Below are 18,275 nucleotides of genomic sequence, written 5' to 3' on the forward strand. Positions count from 1 at the left end.
CCCACATCTGTCAAGAAGTCCCCTGAATGAGTGTCGATGCCCGTGCTCGTGGAGAAGCTGGGAAGCTTGTTGGGGGCCGACTGATGAAGAGAGAGCCTGTCTATTTGAAGATGTGGAGATTGTCTTACCACACTGATCCTTTCTCTCTATATGACTTGTTTGTTCCTTTCTGAATAAAGTAAAAATCAAGACATACATAACAGATCAGTGTAGGATGTGAACACAAAAGGATAAGCGTAAACTTTCCAGCATTCTACTGTGGATATTAGCATGCAAACTAAATGTCGTAATATCAACAATATTGTGCCTTCCTGATCCGTAAGTGCGATAGCCTGGTGAGTATGCCGACAACAGACAAAACGCTCCGTAGTTTTATCAGCCAGAGACAAGTTATTGTTGATTCAACTTACGGGCTTGAGACATCTTAGGTCAGCAGCCTTACGTACCTGCATTAGGATGTTCCTGATTTTGCCACGAAAAGAAATTTATGCTAATTTTTTGGGGTTCATCCCCTAAATACCTTTTTTTTAAATGTCATCCCAATAGGCCGATATTAACCCGACTTAAGCACAAAATTTGAATGTAAGGAATTATAGGTTTTATAGTTTTAAGTCACTGGAAATGTTTAATATCTAATTTTATATTACAATTTAATACATTTTCACCCTTTAGACTGCATTATGGATACTTTCTTGCAATCTGGGTAGTGTACAAACAGAACAAACTGTTTTTGCTCCTCATGTACGTATGCCGAGTGCTCAGCTCGGAGGCCGGTTTGGACCTCGACAGCTCAGCCATCAGTCGTCACTGGAGAGGTGTACTAGGGAAATGAGGAGTGAGGTAGTTTCCTGATGCTTTCCTCACTAATCCAGAAGTTTTATTATTGAAATGCCCGCACCAACCAACCTTATGAGCAACATTTTCACACCGTTCAGAGCAGGGACTAGCATCGCTCATTGTCGAAGACAAGGATCAGACTGAGACAGCCCACATCAGAAGACACAGAGCAATGTAAACACTAGGTCTTGCCAGCATTAATTTAACACCCCTTTCAGCACAGTAATTCACAGCTTTCAACTCCATACTATCCTTTGATTGTCTAAATATGAAATGTTGCCCGTTCATGTCTAAGGACATTTTTTAATATAGTCTCTATCTTCAGGCAAGAGAACAGATCTCTGCTTTTGGTTGACACAAAGAGACGTATATTAACAAATTAAAAATTAAAGAATGATAATCAGGATAAAATTAAACTTACCGTGTAGTTCTCCATACAATTATCCAGAGAGAGGAATATATCTCGTTCTGTGCATAGATTCCAACAGGTTAAATTTCCAAGCATTTTGGTTTTGATTTGTACGTTTACTTCATCATCGAGTGATAGGACAGAGCTGCTTTTGAAATTGTGGAATCTGTCCTTTCATATGAACTAAATCGTTCTGGAGTGATATATACTGTATATACAGGATGAACCAAAATTTGCGCACTCCTCACATGCCAGCAATAAAAAAAAATTTTCACAAAAGTTCGTCCTGCGAGCATATCCAGCAGAAAAAGGACGTTGAAGAGTGGCAATCTGGCAACACTGTAACCACATGTAGAGTAACTACCTCTGTCAGCACATATAAGTCGTCCTGTACAGTTGGTGCAGTGGATAGAGTTTTGGGTTAGCATGCAGGAGGTCGAGGGGTCGATCCTGTGTTGAGGCGTATGTTTTTTATTTCGTAAATGTAGTCCAGGTGCTATGGCATCTGGCATCTTGGTGTTCTAGACACTTACATACTACGATCATAGAAATGGACGAACAATCGTTTTCATTGGTCAGCTTTCAAAGACGCCCTTTCCACGTTGTGGGCGAGAATTTATCTTTCTATCTTGCTGCCTTTTGGTGGCTTGTGTTCGTCTTTTAAAAGAGAGAACTTAAACTCTTTATCTCTTTAAAGTTAATTCTGTCATGCTGGACTGTACGTCAAGATGTGGTTAAGAACTTACTTTATTTAAATTCACCTAAAGCAAAACTTAGTGCACTGAGTTCGTGTGCTTTCCTTTAATTTTTACAGCCTATAATTACATTCATGCAGGATTCGATCTCCTTTCTCCCCCTCGTTGTGTGTTTGTTGGTGAAATGCTTTTTAAACACCCTGGAGGTGTAATCTTGTATATCAAATTATTAATCTCTAATTCTTTTGAAATTAGTTGCTGTATCTAAACAAAATGCATTTTTTCTTGGTGCTAAATTGTTAGAATCTAATCCTTCAGAAATCTAATCATTGTATTCTAAAGCTTAATTGTGATACGTTCCTTCCAGATGTCAAATGGATAGAATCTATACTTTTTGAAACTGGTCGTTATTTCGATTGTAACTGTTTTTTCATTATGAAAACAAAATATATTTGTTAGAATATGTTTGTTGAAATTTGTCTGCTCCTCTTCAATACTTTTGTTTTCCCTTTATTAATCATTTTGTACCTACCACGGATTTCTCTCCTTTTTCCCAGCACTGCTTCCTCGCTCTGCTATCGTTACAAAGTTTGTGCTTGTGATTTCCAATAAGGAGGTTGAATCTCCTTTTAAAAAAATATATTACGGAGTTTACTCACTTCATTGACTTAGGTGCTATGGTCTGGTGGTTCATGCCAAAATGAGATACTAGTTCCTACCAATTAATATCTTAAGTTTGGTGTCAAGCATCATTGACTGGTCACGCTGCCTCTTGTGCCTATACTGTACTATTCAGGTACATGTACAAACATCATTATAAAATTACAAAATGCAACAAACGGATTGCACAATTCCATTCAATTTGGAGTGATCTTTAACTTTGGTCCTATCGCTTTTTGTCTTATCTCTACCCTTGTATGTAGATTTGCCTGTATTTCTCAATTGTACATAAATTTTGTACTTTTTACACTTATATTTCATAGTTTGACACACTTATCGTACAGATAGAATCAATCAAATTCGACACGAACATCGGATTGCCCTGTGGCAATATGCATGCTAAATGCTAAGTTTCTAGCTGTCACGTAAGTATGCGAAAAGTAATGCAGTGTGTGAAAACTGCACCCAAATTATGGCCTATACATGTTTCTATCTCAATTTAACCCATAAATAGACAAGATACGAGAAAATGTCATAGGGTTAGCCATGTAGATCGCTAAAAGTGGCGTCTTGCAGTGCAATCCGTTTGTCGATATGACACACCGTTAAACAGCACTTAATCTGTAAATGAAGTTCTGCAGTATTGTAAACGTGCATATAGTTTCATATATCGATGTGCATACATTCAATGAAGTCGATTTTTAGAGATCTCGATAGGGGGTATCTGCCATTATAAATAATCCTTTACAAATTGATTGTGACTGTCAGTAGGAGAGGCATCTGCAATTGTGATCAATTCTTCTCACATCGACTCTAACTGGCAGTAGGAATGGGGACCTTCACCAATTCCTGTCGAGGGTCTATCGTTGTAATTAATAACTCCCTTCTCAATTTGACTGGCAGAAAGCAAGGTAGCATGCAATTTTGTTCAAAACTCCTCTACCCGATTTTGTCTGGCAGTAAGCAAGCAAGCCCACCGTTATAAACAAATTTACCCATCTAAATTGTGACTGGCATTAAGCAAAGTGGCCTGCTATTATAACTGAAACTCATCAACTCAAGTGTGACTGGCAGTAAGCTGACTGGCATTAGGAAGAGGGGCCTTTCATTATAATGATAACAGCACAACTCAATTTTGACTGGCAGTAGGGAAAGTGCCTGCCATTAGGCTATAATGAAAACTCGACTGGAATGTGTCTGGAAGTAGGAAAGGGGGCCTGCCATTGTAACAAAATCTTCCCAAATTGACTGTGACCGGCAGTAGGCAAGAGGGCTTGCAATTATAAAGAAAACTTCCCAACTCGATTGTGAATTGCAGCAGGCAAGTGAGCCTGCCGTTATCATCACAACTCCACAACTCACACATTACACTGGAAACAACGAATGGGAACCTCCTTATACTGTTTCTTGGATAACGCTAAGAGACATGGAATTTTAAAAAATCTTATTCACTGCATGTACAGAAATTTACTTTGATATCCGTATACAATGTAGAATACCGTAGCAAAGCACGAGTACATTTGCTAGTCTTTAATAAACAATAATACTACTACACAATGAACATTTTATGAACCAAGTGAGCTGGCCGTGCGGTTAGGGTCGCGCAGCTGTGAGCTTACATTCAGGAGATAGTGGGTTCGAACCCCACTGTCGGCAGCCCTGAGAATGGTTTTCTGTGGTTTCTCATTTTCACACCAGGCAAATGCTGTGGCTGTAACTTTTTAAGATCACAGTTGCTTCCTTCCCACGCTTAATCCTATCCTATCCCATCGTCGCCGTAAGACCTACACTATGTGATCAAAAGTATCTGGACACCTGGCTGAACATGACGTACAAGTTCGTGGCGCCCTCCATCGGTAATGCTGGAATTCAATATGGTGTTGGCCCACCCTTAGCCTTGATGACAGCTTCCACTCTCGCAGGCATATGTTCAATCAGGTGCTGGAAGGTTGCTTGGGGAATGGCAGCCTATTCTTCACGGAGCGCTGCACTGAGGAGAGGAAGCGATGTCGGTTGGTGAGGTCTGGCATGAAGTCGGCATTCCAAAACATCCCAAATACATTCTATAGGATTCAGGTCAGGACTCTGTGCAGGCCAGTCCATTACAGGGATGTTATTGTCGTGTAACCACTCAGCCACAGGCCATGCATTATGAACAGGTGCTCGATCGTGTTGAAAGATGCAATCGCCATCCTCGAAGTGCTCTTCAACAGTGGGAAGCAAGAAGGTGCTTACATCAATGTAGGCCTGTGCTGTGATAGTGCCACGCAAAACAACAAGGGGTGCAAGCCCCCTCCATTGAGCACGACCACACCATAACACCACCACCTCTGAATTTTACTGTTGGCACTACACACGCTGGCAGATGACATTCACCGGGCATTCGCCATACCCACACCCTACCATCGGATAGCCACATTGTGTACCGTGATTCGTCACTCCACACAAAGTTATTCCACTGTTCAATCGTCCAATGTTTATGCTCCTTACACCAAGCGAGGCGTCGTTTGGCATTGACCTGTGTGATGTGTGGGTTATGTACAGCCGCTTGACCATGAAATCCAAGTTTTCTCACCTCCCGCTGAACTGTCATAGTACTTGGAGTGGATCCTGATGCAGTTTGGAATTCCTGTGTGATGGTCTGGATAGATTACACTTATTACACTTGACGACCCTCTTCAACTGTCGGTGGTCCCTGTCAGTCAACAGATGAGGTCGGCCGGTACGCTTTTGTGCTGTACGTGTCCCTTCACATTTCCACTTCGCTATCACATCAGAAACAGTGGAGCTAGGGATGTTTAGGAGTTTGGAAATCTCGCGTACAGACTTCTGACACAAGTGACACAAAATCGCCTGACCACGTTCGAGGTCCGCGAGTTCCGCAGACCGCCGCATTCTGCTCTCTCACGATGAATGACTACTGAGGTCGCTGCTATGGAGTATCTGGCAGTAGGTGGCAGCACAATGCACCTACCCCCCAAGATGGAAAAACGTACTTTTTGGGGGGTGTCCGAATACTTTTGATCACATAGTGTGTCTGTGTGATGTAAAGCAATTTGTAAAAAAACTTTTTCTGGTTTTCCGTGGTTTCCCATTTTCACACCAGGCAAATGCTGGGGCTGTACCTTAATTAAGGCCACGGCCGCTTCCTTCCCACTCCTAGCCCTTTCCTCTCCCATTGTCGCCGTAAGACCTATCTGTTGATTCACAATTAAGTATTTATTATTTTCCACCTAGTCGATACAATGATTGCTTAAGGCAATTTAATGGTTAAAAGTGGTACATGTTTCGTATTTTATCATCTTCAGCCACATAACACTGTTTAGATGAAAAATATATAAAATTGACAAAGTAATGCTTAAGAGGAAGTGTCCTTAAAATTAACAGATGATAATTAATGTTAATTAACAGATGTTAAAATTAAATTAACAGATTGATAATTAATGTTAATTAACAGATGTTAATTAATGTTAATTAACAGATGCTAATTTTAAGGACACTTCCTCTTAAGCATTACTTTGTCTATTTTATATATTTTTCATCTAAACAGTGTTATGTGGCTGAAGATGTTGATAAAATATGAAACATGTACCACTTTTAACCATTAAATTGCCTTAAGCAATCATTGTATCGACTAGGTGGAAAATAATAAATACTTAATTGTGAATCTATTGAAGTGCGATACAGACCATGAAACTGATTTTATGTAGACCTATCTGTGTCGGTGCGACGTAAAACAATTAGCAAAAAAACTTTTTCTGAGATAAAGTGTCAAAGATTAATCTTTTAGCAGTTGTACTTTAAAGAAAAATCTTGATATATATATATATATTTATATATATAATGTGATATAGTCAAATGCAATTTGACTTCCCAATTTAACAACTACAGAATTCATTACATGGACTTTTAGTCTTATCCACTCTATGATACAAGCCCATAACATAACTTTTAGTAGCTGCCTCTGTGGATCAGTGGAAGAGTGTTGGCCTCCGGAACCCAAGGTACCGAATTCAAACCTGGCAGAGGTAGTCAGATTTTTGAAGGGCGGAAAAGAGTCCATTAGACACTCCATGTCGTACAATGTCGGCATGTAAAAGATCTCTGGTGACACATTTGGTGTTTACCCGACAAAATTAATTAAATCTCAGTCACAGATGCCCAAAAGCGTTTCGGTTTACTCCGTCTGCCATCTAATGGGCCTAGAGTAAAATGGAACGTCGAAATTGACGAGCCAGATGGCGTCTGCACATGGTAGCTGAGGCCATATGATTATTATTTTATTACTTTTAATACAGTGCGTCTGCAAACTCACTCCACAGCGGAAAAAGTTAGGTTGGCACCACTATCGTGTTCAGTGTTAACCTTTGAGTTGAGTTGGTGGGGGAGGATAGAATATTGGAGTCGACCGTTACAGTATTGCCAACAGTGAGTTCCGGAGCATTGATGCTTTAAGTTGTGCTCTTGTGTCAGCTTTGCGTGATGAAAATGCTTACTATTGAAGAGAGTGTGTTTCTAATGGAAAATGTTATTTAATTGGCAAATTTGATGCAACAGGTTCATGATGCACCAGGTTAACAATTTTAACAGAACAGAAGCTTGATGACATTTTGGACATCATGTTGCAGAGTCCAACAAAATCAGTGAGAAAATTATCACGAGAGGTTAATGTCTCTCATATAACAGCACAACCAAAGAAGTTACTGTTGTGCAACAATTACAATGTATGCATATTGTGAATGGTTTCAACATGGAGTTGATGTTTTAGATCCAACCTTTTTTACTGATAAGACTTTTTTTCACCGGCTATATTAATTCACAAAATTCACAAATTTGGTCATGTGAAAATCCACATGCCTTAAGAGAAATGTCATTGCACACAGAGAAAATCCCAATCTGGTTTGCCATATCATGAGTGCGAATTATAGGGCCGATCTTTTTCGATACTATCGTAACTTCAGATGTCTACTGTTCCCAGATAATTTATCCATTTACTGCCCTGCTGAATGAAAATAAGGTCGATCATTCATTTTTTTTGACAGGACAACGCTATGGCTCATACGGCACACCAGGCCCTAGGACTTTTAGATGAATTATTTGGAGATAGATTCATTACAAAAGGACTTTGGCCCCAGCGTTCTCCGCATCTGACGCCACCTGACTATTTCCTTTTAGGTGCAGCTAAATCATGTGTGTATCGAAATAACCCAAAGACACTTGATGATCTGAAGATAAAGATAATTCATTATATGCATTCAATTACATGTGAAACGTGTAACAGTGCTCACAGGTTGAACTATGTGATAGTGGTGAGTACAGCCGGCACCTCGCTGATAGATCGACCTCGCTGCGGACACTGTACAAAAGTTAAGAAGCAACTAACAGCACATAGATATTATTCTATTAATGAAGTCATATACAGGAAGATTAGGACCATATTATAATGGAGCAAACTCAATAATACACCAGTTTTGGATGAAGGAGCAACCAAAGGACGCACAACAAAGCAAACATCTTCACATACTCGTCATCAATCTCTCAGCCCTCAACAAACTCATATCAGCTTCCCAGCTTCATCAGAAAAGTGGGCATCACGCCTTCATGACAGATCTTCGGTCTTGATGTTGGAAGTGTAGGACAAAGACAGGAGAAAAAGTAAAGATGAGTACAAGTGGTAAAGAACTGTGAAGGATAAAAAGAGGAAAGAGAAAGGAACCCAACCGGTCAAAAGCAAGTAAGAGACAAATCCAAACATATATAAGAAAATAAGAAAATGAGAAACAAATACCACATACAATAAGCACAAAGGCAGATCAGTGCAGGAGAGCGAGCAACAGAAGGAGGTGGAAAAAAAAGAAGGGACGACGAAAATCCTATTATGTATTTCTTTTCATATTCCTATCTTTCTATATATTATTTGATTTGTCACTTGTCTGCTTTTTTTCCCTTCTTCTAGTAATGTTGTCTTTAAAAACACTTTCTAACACAACAAACTGCCACAGTACTTCACAGTACCTGCTCGAGCTGAATCTCCGAGTTGAGAGAGACGCTGCACGTATCACAGAAGTACTTGTTGCTTTTGGAACCTGAGCCTTCAGGCAGCTTCTGCACCCCTGCAGGTACTTCTGCTCCACCAGGGGTCGTTGCATCCGCAGCACCACCTACCAGCACCACTGATCATCAATACTATCTATCTATCACATCAGCCAGCGGCTGCACAATGCACCACTGATGGGATAATAAATCAGATTGATTCATCAAACAGTGATGCCCATATAATGGGAGGGGAAGGAAAAACAAAACAAAAAATAAAACCATTAATCATGCAACTTTAAAAAAACCCATGCAGAATATATAAAACAATACAAAAAATCTCGCATTCCTAAAGTCAATTATAGAAATGCAGCATTAATTAGCAACTGAAGGGTCAGAATGATAAAACTGGAAGTGAAGGACACACCCATAAAAACAATCATCATCTCTGTTCTATGAATATTATCATACAGCACATATTGTATTATACACAGGGAAAACTACAGTATTTCCTAATTAACATCAGCAAAGAAATAATATCTTGAGCACTGTAGACCTGAGTAGATTTAGACGACAACATCATACAAAGAAGAGCAACGTGCACTCTTGGAAGCAAACTACCATACGACAGCTGCACAGAATATGCAGCAAAAAGGTAGGAGTGTGAACTACTATACAGCATAATACCAAGAAAAACATCAGTTATATAAATTATACTTGGTTTATTATTAAGAAATAAATTACAAGAAGAATATATTATCTGACTTTAATACATTAAATTACTACTAATACCACATCCCTTCACAAGTCTTCAAATTGTTATTTACTTCAGAAACTTCTGAAATGTTAAAATTAGTAACACATTTTCAATGCAATACAGGACATGACAGCCGTGCGCAATGTCAACATCTCCATGGATAAAGATCACCTCCAAGTCTGCCTACTGCCTGCATCAGGAAACTTGAACCACACACACTATAATGTTGTGCACACGTTTTGCAAGAGTACTCTGTTCATAGAAAACATTTGGTGGGAAGAATGCCTCAATTTTTTGGAGACAAAAATAAGAATGGATGTTGGAACATCTCTACACAGGAAAAACAAGGTTTTGACACAAAGTACAAAGAGGGGAATAGTTGTAAAATACAGTGAGGAAGAAATGAAGAAAAATTCTACTGAAACTTCAAAAAAATGTTTTGATAGAATGGTCAATTAGACTGGCAGGAGTATGAGTTCTAGTTTATATGAACATCTGAACATTCCTACTTCAGTATACTCGTTGTTTCTAGAATGAAATGATCCTGGTTTTTATGGTTAAAAACTGTATTTCATCTGTGCAAACCTCAAGGGCCCTAGTTTCTGATTACTGAGGAAAACAACTGTTTTGTTTACAAGCAACATGAATCAGTATAGTAGATAGCAGTAATTCTTACAAGAGAATATTTCCGAACAGTTGACAGTTAACCAGGCACCCCGTTGACCTCAACACGCCTTTAAGGCCTGTACCGGGATGTACACCTCAACCCCGTGCATTTAAATGAAGCGCCTTCAAGAACGGTATCTACCAGATAAAAATTGAAACAAGTAGTGCAAGAAGTTGGGACTTTGGTCAAAAGATGTCACTACTAAAGTGATGGAGTAATGTGTTATTTTATGGTTTCCTAAACTGACTGGATTTCTTTTGTTTTTTGAGTGTATCAAAGTTTACAACAACTATTTCAAGAAGTTTGAACTTTTCTCCATAGATGTCTCTATTAAAGAACTGATGTCATGCACTCCAGTGCAATGTGGAATAACTAGAAATTTAAAGAAATTTTGTGTTCATAGGTTTTCTGAACTGAATTGACCTTCCTCATTTTTGAAACTTCAAGGTTTGCAACACTTCTTACTCATCCTGCCAGCTTTGGAGTCTGGCCAATCACAAATTTTGTGTATTTATTTTTCTGCCAATCGTAGCCTTCTAGTAACTTTTCGACTGTCCTATAAAAAAGAGAGGGTGTGTCTGGTTTTAGTCCAGAGCCTTCTCGAACCTTCCTCTCGAGTATAAAAGCTCTTGCTTTTTTGAGATAACTTGTCTTATTGATCGTCGTGTTACTGAGTGTGTGTGTTAAGAGAGGAGGTGGGGGCTTCATTCTTCGACAGCCAGAACATCTGATAACGTAATGGCCACCAGTTTCTAACTCAGTAGTTATCTCCGCAAGTCGACCGAGGGGAAGGTTCTAATCTTTAACTATGTAACAGTCAATTTCCTAGAATGTAAACATTCTTCCTTCTCATGTAAAAGTTCAAGTAAATCATAAGTACGTAAACTGAAAACCAGGGATAGAGAGTGCGTTACCCTCTCGAATTCCCCTTCAATTAATCTTGAGGCGACTATGATTCTGTAACCGTTTTCGGTAAATTGTAACTTAACTTATTCATCTGTCACCTCAGTAGTGTGGGATTAGCCTCTGCATCGTGGGGCCACAAGCCCAAGTAGGGCTTTAACCTCTTGATTACAAAGAACGCAAGTGTCCGCCTCCATACATTTTGTTTTTGGGGCCAGTAATTGAATCTATTGATTTGCATAAAGGCCCCGTAGAATGGGTACTAGACACCCCTGTGTAAACTTAAAAGGTCATTGATATGGTCAAGTTTTTTCAAAAGTCGATATATGCAAATATTCTGGTAACATGGAACTTCATATTAATACTCTAACTGAATTATATACTTTTGTTTATCGTATTATTTACTTGTTTTTATTTTTGTTACTTTGTGAATAATATTTTTTTGCTTTTTTTAGCTCAATTGTCATACATTTTATAATATAGACTACTTGGTATTGTAAGATTACATAATATTATTAGATTCTAACATACATAGCATCAAGCAATGTAACATAAAACAAAATAATATCAATCCTATTGTAATGAATGAACACATTAAAATCACACAGGTTAAATTAAAATTAAGTCTTACAAAATACATAGCTATCAGAAGTCTGTTACAGCATCATTCAGTATTTCAAAATATTTCAACAGAGTTTGAACATCCTTCTTCTTTTCTTTGTTCACCATCTTTTTCTTTGGTAAAATAGAGGATTTCTAAATGCTTCATGGCTGGATTTCATTTTCAGAACTTCAACTGCCACTGGCTATGCGAAGTAGGTGTCCTGTACTGATACGGAGACTCTCTTATGTCTGTAGTTATACGTGATAACACGTTGACTATTCAATTTAAATGACAACCTAGTTCGTAGTACCTTCTGTGAACTCTCTTTTAGATCTGTAATTTCCCAGTCCATGCTCAGAATTTTAAGGGTGCCATGTTTCTCTAAGATATCATAGTATTGTTTGGGAGACAGTATGTTTTCCCCGTCTTCTGTAAGATGTCTCAATTCTACCAAACACTCTGTCTGGATCCATGTTGCTGTGTCCGCGAATAGGGAAGAAATGGAGAATATTATTGAATAATGTACTTTTTCCCACGAAAGTAGTAAGTGTGGCAAGGATGACACTGTTTTTATTTTGGCTGCTACAAGAGTCCGAGAATAAATGTATCGTGGTAGGGCCATCATCGTGCAGTTTCTTTTCTAGGTTAAAAAGAAAGTCCAATAAAGCCGAAGCAACTTGGTTGCTACCTTTTGAGGATTCTGTTTCTATCTGAGAGATATGATGGTAAATATCCTCTCTTAGTCTTTCCTCTGCCATGATGGCTCTCTCTGCATTTATACCTTTTGATGTGATTCTTAATGGCAACCGTTATGTCCTTGTGTTCCTTGCCTGTTCTGTCACCACCTCTATTTTCCTTAGGTAACTTCCCAGTATGATGAAACCTACTAGCCAGATAAGATAATCTGTCCTTTGACATGCCAGAAATTCCTTGAAAAGTTGCAGCACAGACAGGAAGTATTTCACAAGTTTTCTTCCTAATGCTGTACTTCACAGAAACAGTTTTCTTCTTCCTAGCACTTTCAGTGTTCACTACCCTGCGCTGAGGTGTGGAAATGTGCATATACTTGAAACAAGATTGATCAAGACAAGTTTCTATTAAAGAAGTCACATGATGATGGAATTCTGTGATATCTTCATAGCAGAGTTCAGCAGCTTTGCATTGTTTCATCCTTTTAGTTTCTGTACTTGTGGGCAAGTCTGAGTCCATGAATGCATTTAATATTAGGTTCACTTTTAGTTCTAGCCAGCTTTCCAGGTACTCTCTTCTTGTATCTAGAGTTTCTTCCACCAACACATTCCTGAACCGGCACGTCAGCTTCAGAATCTTCAGATTCATTATTCATACTGTTATAGAGTGAACAGTTCCTCGCACGGGAACTTCTCAAGGAGTGAGTTTCATGAGGGCTAATCGCGGGAACATGTGGCATGCAGTTCTTTTTTTTTTTGCTACGGGCTTTACGTCGCACCGACACAGATAGGTCTTATGGCGACGATGGGATAGGAAAGGCCTAGGAGTTGGAAGGAAGCGGCCGTGGCCTTAATTAAGGTACAGCCCCAGCATTTGCCTGGTGTGAAAATGGGAAACCACGGAAAACCATCTTCAGGGCTGCCGATAGTGGGATTCGAACCTACTATCTCCCGGATGCAAGCTCACAGCCGCGCGCCTCTACGCGCACGGCCAACTCGCCCGGTGGCAAGCAGTTCTAAGAATACATCCTTTCAAGAATGGAGTCCAGCATTCCATTGTTCCACAGAATAACACTTCCAATTATCCATGAGAATGCTACGTGATTAATAGTTAACTGCATTTATCGAGTTTTGCCTTAACTTTCCGAGAGCATATATCGGCTAGTGATTTCAACCACTTCTATACACGGCAAACATGGACCTATGCAGAGGGTGATTACACAGGATGGTGAGCAAGGTCAAACTGATAACATTGGCATGCATAACTCAATTTCGAAAATTTTTGCATTTATCGAGTTTTGAAAAAATGCACCTTAATTGTAGGTTGTGCCTAGAGAGGCCTGAAAGTGTAAAAGTTATCGAGCAAAGACGCTTTTATCTGAATTGTAAAAGTTAATGGTTCAATTGAGTAGGCTGTAAGTCTCCTGGGTAGAATGGTGCAACATTGAGGCTCCTTTCTTGTAATGTAATGGATATTTGTGTAATATTGAGTAGTGCCTTTGGAAGGCCGTAACTTGTAACCGCTGGAGCAAAGTGCTCTTCAGAATTGTAATTTAGAATTTCCTCTGAAACAAATTAGGAGATTTGTCTCCTTGCCTGTCTAACTAAACGCAACATTAGTGATGTTGGGACCTTTGTAAATTATGAGCTTGAAGCTCAAATCGTAACTTACCTATTCTTGGTTTTTTTGCTTTTCTATTTTGTAGAAAACCACCTCTGTACCTGAAATCTTGTTGTTTGTTGAAATTTAATATCTGAAAAGAAATATAACTTTTGTTTTAAAGTTTTAAATTAATCTTTGACTATCGTAGATAGACCCGTTCAAACCTGCACCTTCTTTCACCTCTGCGTTCCACAGAATACCCCGGAACAGTTATGAACCAAATTTCAGCACTATGATGTGCACAGTTCAAGTTATCTAATGCAGGCAGCAAAAAACTTCCCAAAACAGGAAATATACTGTACTGGGATGACAGAAAAATAATGGAATAAATTCAAAGATCTATTAGATGACGACAACAACAACAAGGAGGAGGAAGAATGAATTCACTGTAAATTCTGCTTCCTCCAACTGGATGATGCTACAAAGCATACTAAATTTGCATGTATGCACTACAAATATTAATTACAAACAACACTGATATAATCCATGGACTGGAAAAAAGAGCATAAATATACATTTAATACATATGGAGATCAAATTAATATGGATTGTAGTATGTGAAATATAAAATAAGGCAGATTTATACTATTTTGTAAACTATTTTCCGCCTGTGGTGGAGGCGATTGTTGTTTTAAGAGATTCTTAGCCTCACTTAATATGAATTGTAAAAAGGAAGAAGAATACCGACCCTTTGAAAAATTATGGTACCCGTCTGGTAAAGTGCCATGAAAGGTGTAGAAATGAACTGTCATGGGCTTCACAAATCTAATACTGGATATGAAACATAAAAACAATGTTTTATAAACATAATTCTAAAACATTTCAATGAAAGAGAAATCATTGGAAGCAATACAATAGTTTTTAAAGAATGGTGAGCAGTACAGTATTACTGAAGTTACACAGTTTGATACCATTTTCCTTTTTTCCTCCATAGCTATTTATTCTAGTAAATATATATAATTCTATTAGGAACACAAAATTGTGGAGTTTGATACATTGTATGACCATAGGAGATGGCTCCTTCTTCAGATCATAATTCCAACACCTAAGCAAAAATGAAGTTGTTCCTCTAAGTATCATGTTTCTTTTTTCTTTTCTTCTTGTTTTATGACCGCATAGGATCACTTTAGTCAGTCCATTGTTCAGGTTTCTTTGAAGGGGTTGTTCGGGCTTTGCGGTCCTCCCAGTACTTCTTCAGACGCTCCGATCTACGTGAAAACGTGCCGGTTGTAGGTTTGTTTCACGTAAGGGTAAAGCAGAGGTTTGTATTCAATTTTATCTTATTTGTGCTGTCTTCTGTTGTAAGGCCTATTTCCTTCAGATCCTCTCTTACTTCTCTGATCCATTTACATCCTGTTGTGGTACTTTTTGAGACGAGATTGTGTTGTACTAGTTGTTTCAGAAATCTCGAATCCTGCATCCTCATGATATGTCCAAAGAATCCCAGTCTCCTCTTACGCATAGTATCTGTAATGGGTTCTAGGTCTTTGTACCTGACTTTGTTAGGTATTATCCACCATTGTCCATCTTCCTGGTATTTTTTGTTGATGTAGGTTTTTCTAATCCTCCTTTCAATTTTCTGAAGTCTGTCAGTCTTTGATTGTTTATTCATGTTTCATTGAATAAATGAGGGGTTCAGATGTAAAACATGGTAACTGACATTTTAGTGCTTTGGAATTACCGGGAAGCCAAACATTTACAAATTTAGAATAGTCAGCAATTTAACATTTGTCTTACTGTTTAATTGAAATTTGCACAAGGCAATGCTAGTAATATCGATAGGCTGTTGTGCAATCAGGATAAAACTCAATTTCTCACATTAGGATTATCCAAAGATACTGAAAGCAGTCAGTCAAACTTTTGGGTTTACATATTGTACCCGTCCAAATGGTATTTTATTGGTCTTAAAGAGGTTGGTTCAATTCTCGTAATGTAATACGGGTCTATGCGCGGGCAAGCACCAGCTGATTATCGTGCCATTCCGCTGCGGACGAGAGAGAACTGGGTCAGATGGTTAAGGTCACTGTACGTCACAGGGTTTACGTCACATAGCGAGCCGGTGGCAAAAGGGGAGTGAGATTCCAGAAAGATCTGCTCCAAATTTGGAATAACGAATCACGTCGCAGAATAGCTGACGACGAATGAGAATTAGTGAAGCTGTCCGATAGTCAGAGAATCATTCTGTAAAGGCAACGAACAGTGTGGTTTTAGAAGAGACGACGAACAGTATGGTTTTAGTAAGGCTAAGAGACAGAGTATGATGGTCACCGCTAAAGTCGAAGGAACTAGTCGAGTACAATATAGTACTGCACGACGATTATGGTATTCGAGTATGCTAATTTAATTTTTTGTGTAGACGATTCAGTCTAGTGCGATATATTATTGCCGCACATTTTCCTGGGTGGAAGTTTCCAAACCACGGACAGTCAGTAGACGACATTACGTCAAGTGTGCCGCAGAAATTTATGGAATATTCTAGTATGAATTACGAGGGAAGATTATCATTGAAATAGAATCTTCGAGAATAAACCTGGCCGAGGAACATAGTTTCAACAGTAATATAGTGGATTATTCGAGATTTCGAGAACTCAACGATGTGCTGTAAACTGATAAATGAGCTCAAGATTTGAAGCATTCTGTAGGGTTGAACCACAGTGTACATCATTGTGCCAGTTAAGTACTATAAGGCAAACTGTTAGTCTACAATGAGTGTGGATCAAATTTTAATAATAAATTTTAGTTTCAGCAACAACAACGAAGGCCAGCCTTCATCATGGACTGACCAACAAGGAAATCCTGGGGAACTCAAAAACACCGCTGGAGTGATCCTACGTTATTTGACTCCACAGGAATCCTGATGTGTTAAGCTGACGTGTGTGAGCCAGCACGATGAATTTGTTCATCTACAATCCGCCACAATCCGGAGGAGGAACCGACATCTACAGCAACATTCAAGAAGCCGGAGATTTACATCGGAACAATAAGTACTCTTGTCACATCTTCTTCTCTTTCGGTAGATTGCTACTTGGATTGTATTCTTATATAATTGTACCGGGTGGTACACCTCCTCGTCGCTAATTCAAACTTTGCGCCTGTTGAAACTCCCCTACTGGAGGAAGTCTGAACTTTATCTAATGGGTTAGTTTTCAAGTTTCTCAGAAGATGTCACTACTTGGAAATTTTGAAGTTTCTGAACTGGGTCGTTTTCGATGTATTTTTGTTTTACCTGTAGTAAGAAGTGTGAACTTTCTCTTCTAGAGGACACTACTGAAGAACTACAATGGTGCACCCTAGTGCGAAGTGAAAGAACTGTTTTTTGGAGAAATTTTTATTTCAAAAGTTTGTTCCTTGTTAAATTTCTTTCTGTTATTGTGTAAGTTGGCTGTATAACCCTTTCTTTCCGCTTGTTTTGAATTTAGCCAATCCCGAATTTCTTTAATTAATTTATGACCAATCAGGTGTATCTTCTCCAAAGGGGATATATTGCTTAACCCTAGCCAATAAAGTTTTTGTGGGAGGGTGTTCTCATTCCTGAAACGCCTCGAACTTTCCGCGAGAGTATATAAAATGCTGATTTTCGGGTCTCCGCGCCACTTCAGTAACATCTTTCAGTGTGTAAAGTACGTAGCAGGGGGCGGGAAGCGCCTCTTTCTTCGGGCAGCAGTTCATCCACAAGGTAATGGCCGTTTAATAACTTCTTTTCTTGTTAGCTCAGCAGTTTAACTCTCGGGGCAGGTCCGAAGCTTTTCCACCATGTAACTTTTCCCTAAAATGTAAAGACACTTAGTATCTATTCTCTTTTAAGCTACATATTGGGATAGAGAGTGCTTAACCCTCTCGAGCTCCCACTCATATTGCATTGAGGTGAACTTATTTTTCACAACCGTTTCTTCCTTAACGGAATGTAAATTGTTTCTTTCTAAAGTCACCTCTTTAGTATGGGATTAGCCCTTGCATTAACGGCCTAGTGCCAAATAGGTTTTAAACAAATGTATTAGGAGTGCAGATCGCCTCCTCTCAAATTGGTATTTTAGAGGCCATGTAATTAACCTTTTCTCACTTAATAGGCCTCAGTAGGTTGGGTATTTTACCCCTGTGTTTATGTCCTTAGAGGACAGCTTGAAGGTGGAATTTGGTGTGGCCTTTGATAGGCTAGAACGTTGAGAGCTGGTTGCTCTTCCCAAATAAAAATTGTGTTTTCTGCGCGCCTCGAGGAGGCTTTACTGTGTAATTGGGAGCAAGTGCTCCTGGGCATGATTGGGGTCTTCTGCCCCTTTGTTGAATTCTGTATATCGTAAAGTTGGGCTAACTGCTCAAGACTTGTGTGTCTAGCTCTCGGAGCCCAAATCCTGTAACTC

At 39.0% G+C, this 18,275-nt stretch overlaps 1 protein-coding gene across 1 annotated transcript in view; it reads right to left on the reverse strand.

Moving 5' to 3' along the window:
* The window catches only part of LOC136883036 (zinc finger protein 385B), a 243,694-nt gene that overhangs the window by 20,564 nt on the left and 204,855 nt on the right, over positions 1-18,275 (reverse strand). Inside the window, exon 6 of the mRNA XM_068229777.1 lies at positions 8,617-8,762. Within this exon, the coding sequence (XP_068085878.1) occupies positions 8,617-8,762 (146 nt within the window). The remainder of the gene's footprint in view (positions 1-8,616; positions 8,763-18,275) is intronic.

Source organism: Anabrus simplex, chromosome 1, assembly GCF_040414725.1.
Source record: "Anabrus simplex isolate iqAnaSimp1 chromosome 1, ASM4041472v1, whole genome shotgun sequence".
Lineage (NCBI taxonomy): Eukaryota > Metazoa > Arthropoda > Insecta > Orthoptera > Tettigoniidae > Anabrus > Anabrus simplex.